At 39.0% G+C, this 18398-nt stretch overlaps 2 protein-coding genes across 5 annotated transcripts in view; both read left to right on the top strand.

Annotated features, from left to right (window-relative positions):
* LOC116313100 (T-box transcription factor TBX3-like) lies at nt 1–4748 on the top strand. Its single transcript, XM_039618718.1, has 7 exons — nt 1–517; nt 819–1086; nt 1245–1391; nt 1536–1612; nt 1690–1850; nt 2245–2789; nt 3640–4748. Exons 1-7 carry the CDS (start codon nt 192–194, stop codon nt 3970–3972), a joined length of 1857 nt encoding a protein of 618 aa, XP_039474652.1. The 5' UTR covers nt 1–191; the 3' UTR covers nt 3973–4748.
* Nucleotides 4749–8024: 3276 nt separating this feature from the next.
* acaca (acetyl-CoA carboxylase alpha) overlaps nt 8025–18398 on the top strand; it is a 31555-nt gene continuing 21181 nt past the window's right edge. For 3 of the 4 annotated variants that reach the window (XM_031730688.2, XM_031730687.2, XM_031730686.2), the window contains exons 1-21: nt 8025–8213; nt 9393–9651; nt 10889–11021; nt 11245–11383; nt 11677–11786; nt 11887–11968; nt 12062–12160; nt 12298–12404; nt 12483–12593; nt 12684–12893; nt 12978–13148; nt 13702–13863; nt 14061–14224; nt 14346–14496; nt 14707–14810; nt 15754–15981; nt 16201–16351; nt 16439–16573; nt 17484–17630; nt 17725–17913; nt 18291–18391. In XM_031730688.2, the coding sequence (XP_031586548.1) occupies nt 9422–9651; nt 10889–11021; nt 11245–11383; nt 11677–11786; nt 11887–11968; nt 12062–12160; nt 12298–12404; nt 12483–12593; nt 12684–12893; nt 12978–13148; nt 13702–13863; nt 14061–14224; nt 14346–14496; nt 14707–14810; nt 15754–15981; nt 16201–16351; nt 16439–16573; nt 17484–17630; nt 17725–17913; nt 18291–18391 (2924 nt within the window). In that variant the 5' untranslated portion in view covers nt 8025–8213; nt 9393–9421. Of the gene's footprint in view, nt 8214–8780; nt 8896–9392; nt 9652–10888; nt 11022–11244; nt 11384–11676; nt 11787–11886; nt 11969–12061; nt 12161–12297; nt 12405–12482; nt 12594–12683; nt 12894–12977; nt 13149–13701; nt 13864–14060; nt 14225–14345; nt 14497–14706; nt 14811–15753; nt 15982–16200; nt 16352–16438; nt 16574–17483; nt 17631–17724; nt 17914–18290; nt 18392–18398 lie in introns of those variants that run through there. The other variant, XM_039618242.1, reaches the window with a different exon arrangement.

The raw sequence follows: 18398 nt of genomic DNA, 5'->3' as shown, positions 1-18398 counted from the left end.
CCTGTCTCAGTATTTTAAGAGTGGGGAATTTTGCATTCCCTCGTAAGACCAATCATGCCACACAATTCATAAACTTTTAAAATCGGAGTTGCTGTTTGGATGTACGCCATGCGCCTTCAACCTGCGCGGGCTGGCTGGGACTTTTCTTATCGGATGCTGTGCTGAGAAATGCAGTTTGCGCCGTTGCTCCCATGGCTTATTATCCTTTCCAAATTCGCGGACCCGGTGCCTTGTCCTTATCAGCCTTCCTTACCAGCGCACAGCCTTCTTTTCCCGCCGCGCCGACTTTTCCGGACGTCGCGTCCTTCTCCAAGTCTCTGTCAGAGCAGACACCCTCTGACGCGGGGCTGCACGCAGGTCTGGGGTGCCAAAACGAGGCCGTTCAGCAACGTTCCTTGAAGAGACTTGAGCCAGAAGAATGGTTGGACGAGGACCCGAAAGTTACGCTGGAATCAAAGAACTTGTGGAGTGAATTTCACAAAATAGGAACTGAGATGGTTATCACAAAGTCAGGAAGGCAAGTGCAATGCGCAGTCAAGTAGCCTACTGAGAATTTTGTGTAGTGTCTTTGTCGTTTAAAATGTAGCTTTATTGTAAATAGCATTTATGTGCGCTTTTACAGGCTATGTTCACGCTTTAATGGGAAAGAAACAGCGAATAATCTAGTTTTGCTTATGATCGGAAGTTTAAAAAATGTCAGAAAAGGCGACCTCCATAGACAAATAGAAGCTCTATGAGAAAAAAGAGAGGAAAAAACAAAAATGACACTGTTAATTATTAAATATACAACAATTTCTTTTTTCTTCATTAACTATCAGGAGGATGTTTCCCCCTTTCAAAGTGCAAGTAGAAGGGCTGAATGAAACAGCCAAGTACATCTTGCTGATGGACATTGTCGCTGTCGACGACTGTCGCTACAAGTTTCACAACTCCCGCTGGATGGTGGCTGGAAAAGCTGACCCGGAGATGCCAAAGCGCATGTACATCCACCCGGACAGTCCGTCTAAAGGAGAGCAGTGGATGAGCAAGCCTGTTGCCTTTCATAAACTCAAGCTCACCAATAACATGTCTGACAAACATGGGTTTGTAAGTAACACTCACTGAAAAGTTGCTTTTGTTGCTCATTACTCATGGTTATGCTGGGTGACTGGGTGCAATGCTTTAAAGCTTTTATTATGGTTGTAGTTGTAGTAATTAATTACCCAAATACCATTAATTCCAACTCTATTTTTTCTAATTTGCAGACAATTTTGAATTCCATGCACAAGTACCAACCCAGATTTCATATTGTGAAGGCGAATGACATAATGAAGCTTCCATATAGCACCTTCCGGACTTATGTTTTCCCAGAGACAGAGTTCATCGCTGTCACTGCTTATCAAAATGAAAAGGTAACATCATCTTTCAGCTCCTCATACACAAATGACAAATGTCTGTATGGATAATACAGTGTGTAACAATGTTGTGTCTATTTGTCACTGCACAATGAACTTTGGATTGATTAATCTGCAGATCTTTCCTTCTTTTCCATCAAGATTACACAACTAAAAATTGACAACAATCCCTTTGCCAAAGGGTTCAGAGATACAGGAAATGGGAGACGCGAAAAAAGGTATACGTTTTGAAAGCAGAATACATCTTTCGGCCATATGTGCATGGTCTCATGCAATCTTGATTTGTGATCCCCAGAAATAAACAGTTAAACATTTCTTCACTGAATGGAAACCAAAGCAAAGCAGACCAGGACTTTGCTGATTCTGATGATTCCTATGAGCAGCCCAGTACCAGTGAGCCTTTTTATTCCCCACAACTAATGAGCAGCCCTCTGATGTCCACATCAACTTGTCAAGGTGGGTTCATTTAGAGTTCATTATGTTATTAGGCAGCCACTGTTGACCTAACTTAAAATCTACTGCATAGTCACTACACCAAAACAGCTTGCATATATTTTTCTTTTGTTTTTTAGTATATGTGTTTCCTTTTAAAGTAAACATGACATATTCTTAAGCCAATAATTGCTGTTTGTAGTTTTGGCATCTGCTTTTGTTTTTACTTAAAAAAAAAAATTATTTGATGCAAAATTAACAAAGCATTTTAAACTGTGTTTCAAAAGCACATGCGTTAATAATATGATGGCCCATTCAATTTGACTGCAAAGTATTCCATGACACAGTGTCTGACAGTGTTTTCTTCATGGTTCAAAATGTTTGTTCTCTTTCAGAACTGTTTGTTTTTTCCTCACAGATGAGACCAATGTTGTCAGTGATTCAGACGTTGATCCACTAGATGACTGCAATGCTGAAGGCAGCTGCTCCAGGAACGAACAGACATTGGCTTTAAGTCTGAGAAGTGAAGAGATACTGTGGAACAAGTGCGATCTCAGAAAGAACAATCAGGATGGAACAAAAGCAAGAACATCAAGCAGCGCTTCACGTGATAGATATTCTATAGGTATGGGGTCAGAAGAGCATATGAGTGAAATCAAAGATGGGGTCGTGCCTATGATGTTACAGTCATGGAGTGCATCATCCTTCAGTGCTGGTCAGCAACCCACTTTGGATTTCTCAAGTGCACACAGCCAATTCTCTAGTAGGCTTGGGACACCTTTGTCATTTCAATCTGGACAGGTATCAATGAAGCCAGAGGTTTTTTCCAATATGGGTATGGAGAATATGTTTCCCACTTCATCTGGTATAAATGGATTAAGAAATGGAAGCCTTTTTTCTGAACGCATCACCTCTTCAGCTCCGTTCAAACGTCAACTGTCACAGCAAATGCTGGCATCTCAGGTACGCTTCCTCAGGTTCACTATATTAAGCTATTGAACATATTTTCATCCATTCATTTAAGAGGCATTGTAAGTGCCGTATACAGCAGTAACAGTTACTGAACTTCAGTAGCATCTTTAAAGTCTTTGAGCACTAACAAAGGACTTCACATTGAGCAGCTGCAGAATTTTCACAGTGAAACTCTCAGTGAGTAAAGCTGAAATAAGCCAAATGTTTCGTGCCAATATGTTTCATAGCAAGCTCTGTTTGTAATTTGAAGAACAGACTTTTAGATCTTACTTTATGTTTTGTCATACTGTTGGTGCAATCCTACAAGCCTTCATGTTATAATCTTTATAGCTCTGGAACAAAGGTTCATGGTAAACTGATTTTCCACTAAAAAACAGAAAAATCTTTGATCACTACTTGGTGTGTTATGTGTTGAACCAAAAGGATTAAATGAATACATACAATATGAAAACAATGAAAGTCTAGTTTTTCATTAAACAACTACTGAATAAAGTAAAACAATAGCTGGAATGTTTAACATGAATAGTGGTACTTCATTATAAGCCTGTGTGAATCCTTTATGAATGGCTTAGAGGTCTTTATAGTGTGTCATTGTCAGTGTAAAGTAAAGCATAGGTGTGAATCCTCTTGTTGCTTAATGGGACTGCATTGATTACCCTTACTGACTTCCTTTGCTAATGCTTTGGATTTCCTCCATAACATGAGTCAAAGCCAAAGCAAATCACATCTACATGAAATTGATGTTTTCTGTTAGTAATGCTTAATTTTACAGAGCTGTTTATATAAAGAAAGATGACAAGATCTATACTACAAATCTTAACAACTCTACTTTTTAATGCAGGGGATTTCACCATCACCCCATGGAGGACTTTTCTCATATCCATACTGCTACATGGCAGCGCCAGGTTCAGTCACACCAGCTCTTCCGTTCTGCACTGCAACCTCATCGCACTCCAGAAACCGACATTACAGCAACTCTCGACCATGGGTGCGATTCAGCCCTCATCAGATTCCCACATCGATGACCTCAAGCCATAATCTTCTAACGTCCAGACTGCCTGGTAGATCATATTTACAATCTGAGCTGTTTAAATCTGGGAGCAGAGAGTCAACTGTGGTGTTTGACAATAACAGCTATCTAGTCATAAGACCTAATAAACCGAATCCTCCATAATAGACTGTCCTACAAGTTTTAGGAGTTTTAATCAAACATAGTGGAAATTGTGATGAGACACGGACATGTTTGTGAAGTCACGTATGACAATCATGTGACAATGTTTTGGCAGAAAGTCTATATTTTTGCTTATTTTTAAATTGATCATATTATCATAAACTTAATAAAGACAGACTTGGCGGTCCAAAGACACCCAGCATATTATACTAGCCTTGGATATGCATGTTTAATTTATTAATTAAAATAAATATAGTTATAATAAATATTTTTTTAAAGCCGTTATAATTCTTTAACAGAATTTAGGTTATGTCTTCTGGTTTGCAAAAACACCAAGTCACTACTTACTGACAGTCCTACAACAACAAATAAACAAATTTGATTCTACTAAAAGCTACTCAGTGGAATTCCCAGAAAAAGTTGCTATGCAAAAGTCAGTGCCCGGAGTGGAATTCTTTAGAGGATGATATGATGTAATGTGCATAAATAAAAACACATTTTTTACCACTTTATTCTATGTAAATGTGTAAATAGTTTTTCTCTTGCATTCTTTTCACAAGAAAGTGACTAAATGAAGCCTTTTTTTTTTCAGAATGTTTTATGTTTTATATTTTAACAATTAAATATGCCAATAATAAATGAGAAAAGTGACTATTTGACATGTTTCACACTTTCACATTCTGATATACCAAAAATGTGCAGTGAGCTTGAAAAAACTCAGGACTTTTTGTTTATCTTCTTTTAAACCAGCACTTAAGAAATCTCCAGGAGATGTTATGTTTTGTATGGAATTCTGCAAGTATATTGTGTGTGTGTGTGTTTTCACAATTTACATAAAGATGTTGTTCTAATCTGTGATGATTGAGTGATTCATCTAATGTTAATTTTGCTTAATTTGTTTTGTTGGTTTTTTTTGGTGGTGGTGGTGGGGGGTGGTCATCTTTTGGTGAGTTGTTGTGCATTGCAACCCTACATTTCGTAAAAAAAACAACAACAACAACAAACGTGACAGGATGTGGTGTCTTATATCACTGTTCTTAAATGCAAGGATATTTAATATTGATTTAAGAGGGGATTTTCTTTCCTTATTTTTTTTCTCTCTATTGGACCTTATAGACATTTTTTTATCTTCTATTTTAAGTCACAGCAAAATGCATTAGAAGAATAGGGGAGCTCTTGAGCTTACGGTTTTAATTCTAAACAAATTCTTGGGGCAACACATCTTGGCACTCTTGCTCTCCCCATCCAACCCCCACAACCTTCCAGGAACAAACACTGGCAAGACAAGAGACGAGGCAGATTTTAAATTGGAGCTTTAACTGCGGGCCCTCATTTTACTGCCTGCATATTTTACATCTGTCTGCACACATCATTACAATAGTCATAAAACATCTGCAAATTTATAATGGATAAAGGTCTATGTCATCTGTTAGCTCAATAATGTGAACAAAGATTAGCTGGACAGTGACACTATTTGTAAAGTGACAGTCATTCACACAAAGTTGAACCACAAATTTGAAGACACTAAATCATACTGGGACAGTGTAAAAAAGGTCATATCCGTGTAGGACACACCTATACAAACAAATGTAGACTGTGTATTCAAACAAGATGATTCACACTGTTTTTACTCTGAGGTTTGCTGTGGCACACTGGCAAAATAAATGCTGTCACTAGTTGTCTTGAGACTTTAAAAAAAATGCAATACTTAAGTCTTCTTAATACATTTGTGTGCTAGTGAATGTTTGGAGCTTCTTTTTTCTGCAAACCTAAGTTATTAAAGCACAGAAAGAAAAAAGAAAGTGATTGTGATAGTGTCAATATTTAGTCCTGTCACTTGCATGTTTAGTATTACATTAATTAATTCTACTAATACGTAAAAGAATTATTTGGCTATGTTAAAATATACAACAGTCCACTGAGATATCAAGTTTCTGGAGGCCTGTGCTGACCTACTCTGAAAAGGACCAAAGTAAATGGACACTGGGAAGGAAGCAGCTATTTCACACTTCACAGTGTGCTAATGAGCTAAAAGAACTTACAAATACTTCAGGTTTTCAACATCACCTTGCCAAGAGAAGGCAATACAGGTGATTGGATTTTTAAATCAATCCTTATCATCACTATGAGCTAAAATAAAAATGTTAATACAGATGGCTTAAATAGATGAGTTGGCCTTAAAATAGCAATCATTCACTTAACATGGAAACCATTTAAAAGCTTTTGTTAATGTAAATTACACTTTTGGCATGTATCTTTATGTTAAAGTTGAGAAATAGAAAGGTAAAAGTTACTTCCGCTGAAATCCCATAAATTCACAACCACTTTGGTCTGTGAGTGGTGGCTGCAAATCAAGGCCTCTGAAGCCACCTAGTGGAATAAAAGTGCAATAATAATATATTTTCCTCTTAATTATTTGATGTAAACTGGTTATTTCACTAAGGTAAACTTTCATAGTTTATCACGCGTATCCTGTTTTATTTTAACAATTGGGTTAAGGTGGTGTAGACTAATTCAACACTGGTATATTCTAATTTGATTTCATTCTTTCAGTCTTTTGGATGGATTAGTTTTCGGACTCTTAACCCGACGACCAGCATTTACACTTCTACATCATCAGAAACGTCAGCAAGCTTTTACTGTCTACACATGAATAGACAAAATTTTAAGCGTTTTTGACGTGGCTATCCATCTGTCCTACACGCAAACAAATACGGTAAAAAATAAAAAATAATTTTTAATTCGTCACATTAAGTATGAACATTACTTTGAAGAACTGTCTTTGTAAAACAGTTTCACGCAAATAATCATTGAATTCAATTCCCTTTTTTTGAATACGATCAATTCTGATTGCTTCTCATCTGGTATTAGAAGTGAGGTTTTGAGATTTTGCCCGTGTCCCGAAACCAGTTTGAATGGAGACAGGCCAGATTGTCAGCTTTCAAACGACACAGCCAACGTGAGCGAAACGGGATATGAAATAAATCTTCCGTTGACTGCATCGTCTGCAGTCTATACACTCTACTTGCCTGCACTGAACTGATGAGTAAACATCTGTAATATACTGTACACTGGATGCATTTTTTTTTCTTAATTTTTGACATTCTCAGTTTACACACGTAGTCCTCAAAGTACCCGTCGTGAAAGTAGTGTACAACAGACTTGTTAAATGTCGTCTGATCTTAGTGGGCTCACAGCATACTTCAGCACGCTCAGCACAACAAAGACCTGCAACCGTGAAACTGTGTCCTCAACACAGATTCAGCACACCTTTTTTCCGAACCTTTATTGAAAGAAATTATCACATACAAGACAAGTCAAGGAAACAGACCAGTATTGAAACAATTTACATTATAAAGATGGTGAAGCAAGTCATTTTAACTGATTCAGCACACTCAATGCCCAGTTCTGCTACTGTTGCTGTATACATTCGTTGACAGCACATGTTCAAGCACCGCCTCTTCCGGGTGTGTCCCTATCCTAAACACGCCCACATAGATTAACTGCAATTTGATTGGAGCGTTGCGAACGGAATCAGCATAGATCTAGCTAAAATAGACTGTAAGGATTAAACGTTTACTCTACTGATATTTAATTATTAAGACATTATTATATTGAGTGGACAGAGCAAAAACCAAACAAAAACAGAAAACATGATTTATTTTCTTTTTTCATTTTGACTGTTCATATATTTTTAGTCATAAGACTGCAGTAGATATGCTATCGAGCACCCTGGATGGATGTTAAAAAAGCTTTTTGTTTGATTTCAGCTGGATTAGCAGCTGTGGTTATTTTGACTCCACCGTTTTCTTTTGCTTTTTTATTTTATTTACACATAATTATAACTTATAATTAATTTATAAGTTTTATATAACGTCTAACATACAACATCTATTCTGTTTTCTACGTAATTCCCTTATAAGCGGAAGAATGGATACACAGCCTGAATACCTAGGAATACTGAAGTCGCTAATGTTTTGGGTCTTGTGTGTTATCATTTCTATCTAAACTAGTTCTATAGCGGAAGCTGCTGTCAGAGGTCAATGCCCAGGAGTAACCTGGCTGCGCATCATCACATCACCCCACTCTCTGCTGTTAAAGCATCTGATGGGGATGTGTGACCTCATCATGATGTGATGTTTTCATCATCACTCGGAAGAGAGATGTCTGGCAGATACAATTAATTTATCGATCTTTTTAATCCAACTTTTTTTTCAGGATTACGTGTCGGTTTATCTCCACCGGTGAGTCGCTAGCCTACCTGTAGGTGTTTATCTTTTATTTCCGCGTCTGCACGCAGGTTTTCACTCACACTGCAGTACAGTACAGTACGGTAGCCAGTACAGTACAGTCCGTACTATTGTATTAGTGCCGTTACAGTGGAATTATAATTGTATTAGCGCCTGCCGGTAAGCTAGCGTTATTAGCACTTGCGTCTCAGCTTATCTGGGCTTGCTGGGTAATGAAGCTAGCTTTCACGGACAGGTAACCTTAACTAGTCGACTCAATGTTAGTTCTTGTCTTTTTCCTTTTTCTTTTTCTAGAAAGCGGTTCCAGAGCTAAAGTTATGTCATTAAATAATGTTAATTCCGGAAAACAGAAATATGAGTGTTTTAACAAGCTAAACACAGCTATCATTTCGTGATGTTCCCCTGGCTCACTTTTACAGCGTGCCTGTTTGCGGTGTTCGGCTTGTTTTTCTGGTCCCGCAAGCGCTTATCGATAGGTAAGGTGTGCCTTACCCAACAGTCTACTCTTTCCATTTGCTCTGACAGGTGGGTTTTGTTAAATAGTTGCAGCAACCGCACAGGTAGGGTGACAGCAACATGGCAGTTAAGTAACGTCTTATCGTTTCCGCACGTGGTTGTTAATTGACATTGTTTCGAGCCTTCATGGTAAATTAACAAGGGGGAGAAGAAAGCGAAGGTCAGTACTACTGTAGCCGATGCTAGGGTTTTGAGGAAAAACAGCAGTTTTAATCAAGCATTTGTCTTTATTGTTTTTCTTTTGTCCACTCTTTTAAATAGCAGGTGCAAAGTGTACATACTGATGATTACAGTGCAACTCTGGCAAATAGCAAATTTCATCATATGGCTATCTGCCTAAATAATGCTTCACTGGTTCTGTCTATATGATAGCTGGTGACAATATAGCACTCATTACATTCAGGTGTTATTGTTTAATATTTTGTTATTAACATTTTATTCTAAGCAACTGTTTGGCACATCATAAAGTGGCATTTTTTTCTAGAGTGTGGACAAAAATGATGCAATATCAATTGCACTATCAAGAAACTTAAGTTCATGTAACCCCCTTTTGCAATAATGACAAACAACCTTGTGTTCCAGCCAAAGCAATCTGTGTCACACTGTACTCTGTGGCTCCTTTATAACTGCTGCAACCACTGTTCCGCTTCTTGTCAGTATTTGGAGCCTGCTCCTGTCGCCCAACCATGGCACAACAGGACGGCGCTGCCAAGAAGATTCCGGCTGTTGCGGAATTGCACTCTCACTTCATTGTGGGATCTGTGTCAGAGGAGAACTCAGAGGATGAAAACCAAGGGAAGGTGGACTTGCAGCTAGATGAGAAGGAGACTCGCTCCTTGTCTCCATCTTCTGGGAGTTCGGACAGCACCTATGAAATGGGCTTCGACCACATCGACGGTCCCATGCACAATTTAAGGTTAGACTCTAATCCTGACTTGTCTGTCCGGCTTCTAAACGGTAATGCAACAGAAATATATATTTTATTCAATCATTTGTAAATGTCCTTCTAATAGCTATATATAGCAAATGATTGATACGGATAGGGATCCTGCAACTTTCTGTGCTGTGTTTGTGAAACTAGCCAACATCTGTCGTCCAAAATGACACGGAGCATGCTCTGCTTAGATTATGTACTTTTCCTTGGCTATGTAACCCTTTGAGCAACATGTGAAAAATGCAGTTTCTCTAGTTGCACTCTACCAAAAAGTCTCTGTGCCCTCACTGTGTGAGGTTGTCCTGAAGAGCAGGAATCTCGACTTCAGAATGTTTTTTTTGGGAAAGTGGTCCAATTTTTTTTCTTTTTTTTACAGACAGTAATTCCCAAACCAGCTTTTGAAAGGAGCTATTCATGATAGTAGTTTTTAGCCTCTCTGCCAATCCCGTGTTTTTTTTTCTACTGGACTCCCTGATCTCCTGTGTTTTGTCATTTAAAAGTTTTCCTTTTAAATATAAGTTTAAAACGTCTTGAAAAAACAGTGCATGTGTCTTTTTATGTGTACTTGACCTCTAAGTATAATTGTTTGCAAAAACACTTGGGACAAAATTATTATTATTTCTTGCATGCTGACCATAATCAGCAAGTTTACTTTTGTGACTGGTTTTGATTTGATCAGTTTGAATGAGGGTAAACCGAAAGATACTGGGAGATAATGCCGTTGTCAGAACTGGAAATACTGGATGAACGGGGGTTATACCCCTCCACCCACACACAGTCTCTTCCACATCTGGATAGAGTTGTTCCACGCCAAGATCTTTGCAGTGATGCAACCATCCAGTGTCATGCCATATAGAAACCAGCCAGCTAAACGGCCCAGGCTCTGTCACACCCTGTCACGTTCCTCCCCCCATAGTACCCAACTGTCTCAATTCTTCCTCTTTGGGTGGAGCTTTGATTTACAGAGCTCTGCAGTTTCTGTTGGAAGCACTTGCCCCAACATGTAAACGTGTTTGAACAATAAGTTCTACTCTTTTTAACAATTTCCTCCATTATTTTGTTTCTAGGTTTGTTTGTTTTTTGTTGTTGTTGTTATTTTCCTACTGTTGTCATAGATTTTTATTAATGGTTAGACATTCTGACCATTTCACCAACTTATCCAGAAGCCATAAAATCAAAGGGACATTATATTTATATTCTTTGTTTTTTATTCAAACAGATCAAGCATGTCAGGCCTGCACCTGGTGAAACAAGGACGAGATCGCAGGCGTATTGACCTCCAGAGGGACTTCACTGTTGCTTCTCCTGCTGAATTTGTCACACGCTTTGGTGGTAACAGGGTCATTGAAAAGGTAAGAAATTCTGCCTGTGATTAAAATAAACTTTGTCATATATGGACGATAATGTCAATATCATTTACAAACTTTACAATAATAACAAAAAGCATGAAAAGATTCAAATTGTGATATTATGTCAGTGAAATAATTCACTGTATTTGCATTCCATAACTTTTCTGCTGTATTGTGATTAGACTATGTTAACAATGGTGACTGAACTGATGTTCTGCTTTTCCAGGTGCTCATTGCCAACAATGGCATTGCAGCAGTGAAATGCATGCGCTCCATCCGCCGCTGGGCCTATGAAATGTTTCGCAATGAAAGGGCAATCCGTTTTGTCGTCATGGTGACCCCAGAAGACCTGAAGGCCAATGCAGGTGAGCTAAAGTTAGGTTTCCCCAAACAGTAGACTCATTGTATGTGCTACCAACTTCAGCAAATGTTTTTTGAGATTTTTGAGACCGGTATATTGACTTTATGATCCTGAGCTTTTGTCCTTAAGTAATTCATCAGACAATATGGAATGTTATTTCACACATTTTGGTTACATTTTAACTATGTTATAGCTAATTTGACTGGCTTTTTTGGTATTGTAGACAGGACTGAGAATAATTGTTCATATTTTGTCATCTTACAGTTATTTTTTTTCTATCTTTTTTGTGCTTTACAGAGTACATCAAGATGGCAGATCATTATGTGCCTGTACCCGGGGGGACTAATAACAACAACTATGCCAATGTTGAGCTCATTCTAGACATTGCTAAACGCATACCAGTTCAGGTATCACCAGAATATTTTTCAGTAGTTTCTACTGTAATTACCTTTTTTTGTTTGCTTGTTTTTTTTGTCATCTGGTGTTGTATTGTTTTATTTATTATAGGCAGTGTGGGCTGGATGGGGGCATGCCTCAGAAAACCCTAAACTCCCAGAGCTCCTTCAAAAGCATGGCATTGCTTTCATGGGTGAGGAGTGAGGGTCACTTTGACCATCACCTGTTCTTCATTTGCCAGAGTAATTTAAGAGTAAAGTGTTAAAATTCTTCTCTCTTTTCTTAGGTCCACCAAGTCAGGCTATGTGGGCTCTTGGAGATAAGATTGCTTCCTCCATCGTGGCTCAGACAGCTGGAATTCCAACAATGCCCTGGAGCGGAACAGGTAGGTCATAGATTCTGGTCTCTGAATATTGTAGCTGGTCAACATTCCTAACATTTCAGATGAAATAAAATATTAACGATGCACAGTGACACTGAAAAGTTTCTATGCTGAATACATTTTGGGATCTTCTTTTTCAGGTCTGACAGTGGACTGGCCAGAGAATAACCAAAAGAAGAAGGTCGTCAACGTTCCTCACGACTTGTATGAGCTTGGCTGCGTCCAGGATGTAGAGCATGGCATGAAAGTAAGCAATTCACCTAAAAGTGTATAATGGAAAATGAGTGTTGCATGCACGCTTTCTAACATCTCTTTCTATCACAAGGCTGCAGAGAAAATTGGCTACCCTATAATGGTGAAGGCCTCAGAAGGTGGTGGAGGAAAAGGGATCCGTAAAGTCAACTCTGCTGATGACTTCCCTAACCTGTTCAGACAGGTAATTTAACATTTACAGCTTTTCCTGCTTTTTGGTACGGTGGTATTTTATGTATTCTATGATTTCAAGAATATATTTTATCTTTTCTAGGTCCAGGCAGAAGTCCCAGGATCACCCATTTTTGTCATGCAGCTAGCCAAGCATGCCCGTCACTTGGAGGTTCAGATTTTGGCTGATCAGTATGGCAATGCCATTTCCCTGTTTGGCAGAGACTGTTCTGTGCAGCGACGACACCAGAAAATTATAGAAGAGGCTCCTGCTACCATCGCCACTTCTGATGTGTTTGAGGATATGGAAAAGGTATAGCATCACTTGCACATAGCTGATAAATCAGTACCAAAAAATTTCAAGCTTGAATTAACCTGAATTGTTCTTGCCTCTCAGTGTGCGGTGAAGCTGGCTAAGATGGTGGGTTATGTAAGTGCTGGTACAGTTGAGTACCTCTACAGCCAGGATGGCAGCTTCTATTTCCTGGAGCTCAACCCTCGTCTACAGGTGGAACACCCGTGCACTGAGATGGTGGCTGATGTCAACTTGCCTGCTGCCCAGCTGCAGGTTGGTCTCACTTATTCAGTAGCTCACAGTTACATCATACACATTGTCCACTACAGGACAGTCACAGACTCTAAAAATTAGCATGCTTCACCACGGTCGATGCTCTGATGGGGCCTCTGGTTGCTATGGGAACCAACGGCAAATGTGCAATGTGCAGAAACACTGAAGCAGATCACGGAGTTGTAGCAGCGATGGGTCACGTGGTCTTCTCTGCAGTGTTTAGGATTGTGTGTAAATAGGTCAGCGGCAATGAAGCTGAAGGGCTGCGAGGGCATTTTAGTCAAGCTGATTGGGCGCTACTATGGGAGGGACACACTATCTGATTCAGTGCTCATTATCTTCGTTGCCTTGAAAGGTGGATTGATAAGCTTCAAATAGGCATGACAAAGAAATCTTTTGGGGGTTCTTTATTTAAAAAATGGGGGGGGAAAGGTAATCATGGTCTAATATATGCTATTTAGTCAGACTGTTCTCAGTTTTCCATGCTAGTTTATGATCACCAGTATAAACGTGTTACATTAATACCCTTCCTTTTTTTTTTTTTTTTTTTTAGATTGCTATGGGTATTCCTCTTCATCGGATCAAAGACATTAGAATGCTTTATGGCGTTCAGCCCTGGGGGGACTCTCCCATTGATTTTGAGGCTCTGTCCACTGCCCCTTCCCCTCGGGGCCATGTCATTGCTGCTCGTATCACCAGTGAGAACCCAGATGAGGTAAGATTTACTAATTCCTGCTGTGCAAAAGTTTTCCAGCCAATGGTTACCCAACGATATATATCTGCTGACGTTGTTGTGTGACTGATATTACTTTTCAGTCTTCCTTTTATTTTTTTTTTTAAACAACAAGTACTATTATTACTACTGTTTGAATGTCCAGTTTGCATCACTGTGTTTATGGTGTGTGATTGCAGGGTTTCAAGCCAAGCTCTGGAACCGTGCAAGAGCTGAATTTCCGCAGCAATAAGAATGTGTGGGGCTACTTCAGCGTTGCAGCGGCTGGAGGGCTGCATGAGTTTGCTGACTCCCAGTTTGGGCACTGCTTCTCATGGGGAGAGAATCGTGAAGAAGCTATCTCGTGAGTATACTCAGAATTAAGAAACATTGCTCTTTTTATTTTTACTGTATTTTATTATATACACTTACCAATATGGATTATTTCTGTACAATGTTTAATCAGAGGTTATGGCTTCTTTTAGAAACATGGTGGTTGCGCTTAAGGAGCTGTCTATTAGGGGTGACTTCAGGACAACAGTGGAGTACCTCATTAAGCTGCTGGAGACGGAAAGCTTCCAGCACAATAGTATCGACACAGGCTGGCTGGACAGACTTATCTCAGAGAAGATGCAGGTATATGGAGATTATGCAGCTGTTGCCACTGGATGTTCTTAACTGTAATGACAGGTTATTTAATGTTTGACCCATATTTTAGTGTCTGCACTAAAACCACAATAAAGCCAAATGTTGGGATGATAGTCTATTTGGTTTATCCTCCTGATATCCACAGCCTGTAATGCATGACTGTTTTTGTGTAAGTTGTAAAGTGTAATTTACATGCAGGCGGAGCGTCCTGATACCATGCTGGGAATTGTGAGCGGTGCTCTGCATGTGGCAGATGTCAATCTCAGGAACAGTGTTTCCAACTTTTTGCACTCTCTGGAAAGGTAAAAATATAATTCAAATAATATGTGGTCAAATACACTACTGCACAAATTCTCTAGCCTCAGTCCTTTATATATTGCTAGGCATTTGGGAAATGTGTGCAGTGATTTATTGAAATGTGTAAACATACATAGGAATGCAGTATATAAGGCAAAAAATTATTCCAATGAGCTTGAAAGTGAATATTTGGTATGACTACCTTTAGTCTTCAACACAGCTTGCCCACACTGAGGCAAGCTTTCTTTTCATTTCTTGGAATAGTTCTCCAGACTTGTTCCATTCTCTGTTGAGATAATAGTCAATGACTAAAGGTGTACCGCTGTGTGCATTTTCTATCCAGATATGGTTTCACCGCTTTGACAGTGTCTTTGGGATCAGCGCAATGTTGAGACACTTTCTGATGAGGCTTCAGAGAACTGTAGAGGATCATTTGATGTTTAATATATATAACTGTTTTAGGCTCACCATTTGTCCAGTTTCTTCATTGTTTTTTTTAAGGGCACACTGCACATTATTGGTATTTTTCATAGATTTGGCTAAAGAAATGGGAACAGATCATTTGTTTTTGAGATGGGCTGCTAACAACAGAGATACAATTTGAACTTGTTTCTTTGCTAAACTGTTTCTTATGTGTAGAAGCGTTACTGGTTGTTTACTGATTAAATATGTAAACAAACAAATGGGGGGGGGGGGATCCTATGAAAACAGTCAGAGACGAGGACTTGACTCAAAATGAGTGAAAAAGTCCAAAGAAGAACTTTGAAAGACTTTCAGAAAGCCTGAAAAACTATTGCTCAAGACCGTGAGGGGTGGCTCAAGACTTTTGCACAGTGCCGTATGCTACATTGTAATCTGTTGTAAGCCACAGTAGAAACCATCATTTAAAAAAAAACAAAAAAACAGCATTTTGAATAGATAACATGAGACACTGTACTCTCTGACCAGGGGTCAGGTGCTACCAGCACACACGCTGCTCAACACTGTGGATGTGGAGCTGATCTATGAAGGTACTAAGTACGTTCTGACAGTGACTCGTCAGTCTCCCAACTCCTATGTGGTCATCATGAACAATTCTTGTGCTGAGGTGGATGTCCATCGGCTCAGTGATGGAGGTCTTTTGCTGTCATATGATGGAAGCAGCTACACTACGTACATGAAAGAAGAGGTGGACAGGTAAACAAAACAATGAACTGTATGAAAGAATTGTTACTATTTTAACTGTAAGTTTACCACAGGAAAACTATTTTAAAAAACAAAAAAAACTGCAAATATTCTTACTCTTATTGTTATTGTAATCTTAAATGAATAAAAATACTTTATTCCTTTAAGATCTTCACATAAAACATGACACTGAAATCTTAAAATTTCTGGTTTTGTTTTTTTTGTTGGCAGGTATCGCATCACAATTGGGAACAAGACATGTGTTTTTGAGAAGGAAAACGATCCCTCGCTGCTGCGGTCTCCTTCAGCAGGCAAACTCATTCAGTACACTATTGAGGATGGCGGGCATGTGTTTGCTGGCCAGTGCTACGCTGAAATAGAGGTACATTAGTTTAATGGTTAGTTGTGTGCAGTCCACTATAAAGATGGAATCTGTAAATATACATTATGTTTATTTGCAAATAAACAGGTGATGAAGATGGTCATGACTCTCACTGCAGCAGAGTCTGGTTGTATTCACTATGTGAAGAGAGCTGGAGCAGCATTGGAGCCTGGCTGTGTCATTGCCAAGTTGCAACTGGATGACCCAAGCAGAGTGCAGCAGGTACTTTATGTGTCATAATTCCAGATTATTGTTGTCACAGATACAGTATTTGCTGTGTAGCAAGTAAGATTTTGAATAATGCAAAATGACGGTTAATGTAAAAAAAAAATATATATATATAATTTTTTTTTTTTTTTTTTTTTTTTTTTACATCAGATTAAATTAGAACATTGGTTTTAGCTTTGATGTCATTTGGCCATGAAAAATATCTTAGTAGGTATCTTGGCAACACTCTGAGTATTAGTTTGAATATGCATGTGTTGCGTTTAATGATTAATCGCTTTATGGAGTTGAATGTTAAGCTATATCAGGGGAACCAATGTGCAAGAAGAGACAGACAGACAGACAATTAAAACTAACGGATGTTAAACTCCAGCACAAGCGTCTCAAACTAAGACGAATAGATACGTCACCCACACATCTGCTTGCTTTCTACAAGCCATACCTGAACAACCCCCAGACACACACACACACACACACACACACACACACACACACACACACACACACACACACACACACACACACACACACACACACAAATATCCAGCCTATAAGCATTTCTCTGCTCTACCATTGTATTATAATTACACATCATTATCTGCCATAGCAAACCAAATGAGGTTGAGCTCACCATCATCATGAGTCTTTATTGCACCCATATGGTAAAGCAAAGAGCAAAACAGCAGTAGAGTTCCCAAGAAATTGTAAAATTACCAAAATTGAATAAATTAAAAAAATATATAAACGTAACACAAAAAGTAAGCAAAGGATAAACTAAGCAGTGGATTAAGAATTGCTTATTTCACACTATAACCTCTACCTCCTACTAGAACACACTATTGACACTATGATGTATTTCTAAAAATCCAGTGACATATTAGTAATCAGTATTTGTATTGTCTCACAGGCTGAGCTCTACACAGGGACCCTGCCTTCTATCCAGGCAGTAGCTTTGAGAGGAGAGAAGCTGCACAGAGTTTTCCATAACACACTGGGTCATCTTGTTCACATGATGAATGGCTATTGTCTTCCTGAGCCTTTCTTCAGTGCTAAGGTAAGAATTCATGTACACCAGTGTGTACACCAGCATTACTTTGCTCAGTCTTGAACAGTTTCTGACAAACACACACTTCTTGTGTCTCTCCTAGTTGAAAGAATGGGTGGAAAGGTTAATGAAAACCATGCGCGATCCTTCTTTACCACTGTTGGAGCTTCAAGACATCATGACGAGTGTTTCAGGTCGCATCCCCCCTGCTGTGGAGAAGGCCATCAAGAAGGAGATGGCTCAGTATGCCAGCAACATAACTTCTGTGCTTTGCCAGTTCCCCAGCCAGCAGGTGCATCACAAACACTTGCGCATGAACCACATATTTCTTACTACACATACCTTATCAGCTCTTCATACATGAGTTCCTTCTAATATACTTACAGCCCACTTTCTTGTGACCATTTTTAAAATGTATTTTGAAAACAATAAACCCAGTGGCTTCATGTTTTTCTAAGAATGCAGAATGAAAGTACCATATCTAGGTGAGGACGTGTGAGTGATAAATAGATTTGTGGTCCAGAATCTCACGTACCTTTTAAATTTCTTTACATAGCCTGTAACACACACTTGTTAAGGAACGTGTTGTCAGTGCCAAAGGGATTAAATGCTTATCAGTCTCCACTGCTGGTGGGATTAAATGCTTATTGTTTCTTCCTTTGTTTCCAGATTGCAAACATACTGGACAGCCATGCTGCTACTCTTAACAAGAAATCAGAGAGAGAAGTCTTCTTTATGAACACTCAAAGCATTGTTCAGCTGGTGCAGAAGTGAGAA

The sequence above is a fragment of the Oreochromis aureus genome, linkage group 10 (genome assembly GCF_013358895.1).
Source record: "Oreochromis aureus strain Israel breed Guangdong linkage group 10, ZZ_aureus, whole genome shotgun sequence".
Classification (NCBI taxonomy): Eukaryota; Metazoa; Chordata; class Actinopteri; order Cichliformes; family Cichlidae; genus Oreochromis; species Oreochromis aureus.
This window is presented reverse-complemented; position numbering and strand designations above follow the sequence as displayed.

Coding starts and splice junctions, on each gene's coding strand:
- LOC116313100 (XM_039618718.1), top strand. CDS start 192: ATGGCTTATTATCCTTTCCAAATTCGCGGACCCGGTGCCTTGTCCTTA. Junction 518..818: donor GTTATCACAAAGTCAGGAAG/GCAAGTGCAATG, acceptor ATTAACTATCAG/GAGGATGTTTCCCCCTTTCA. Junction 1,851..2,244: donor GTCCACATCAACTTGTCAAG/GTGGGTTCATTT, acceptor TTTTCCTCACAG/ATGAGACCAATGTTGTCAGT.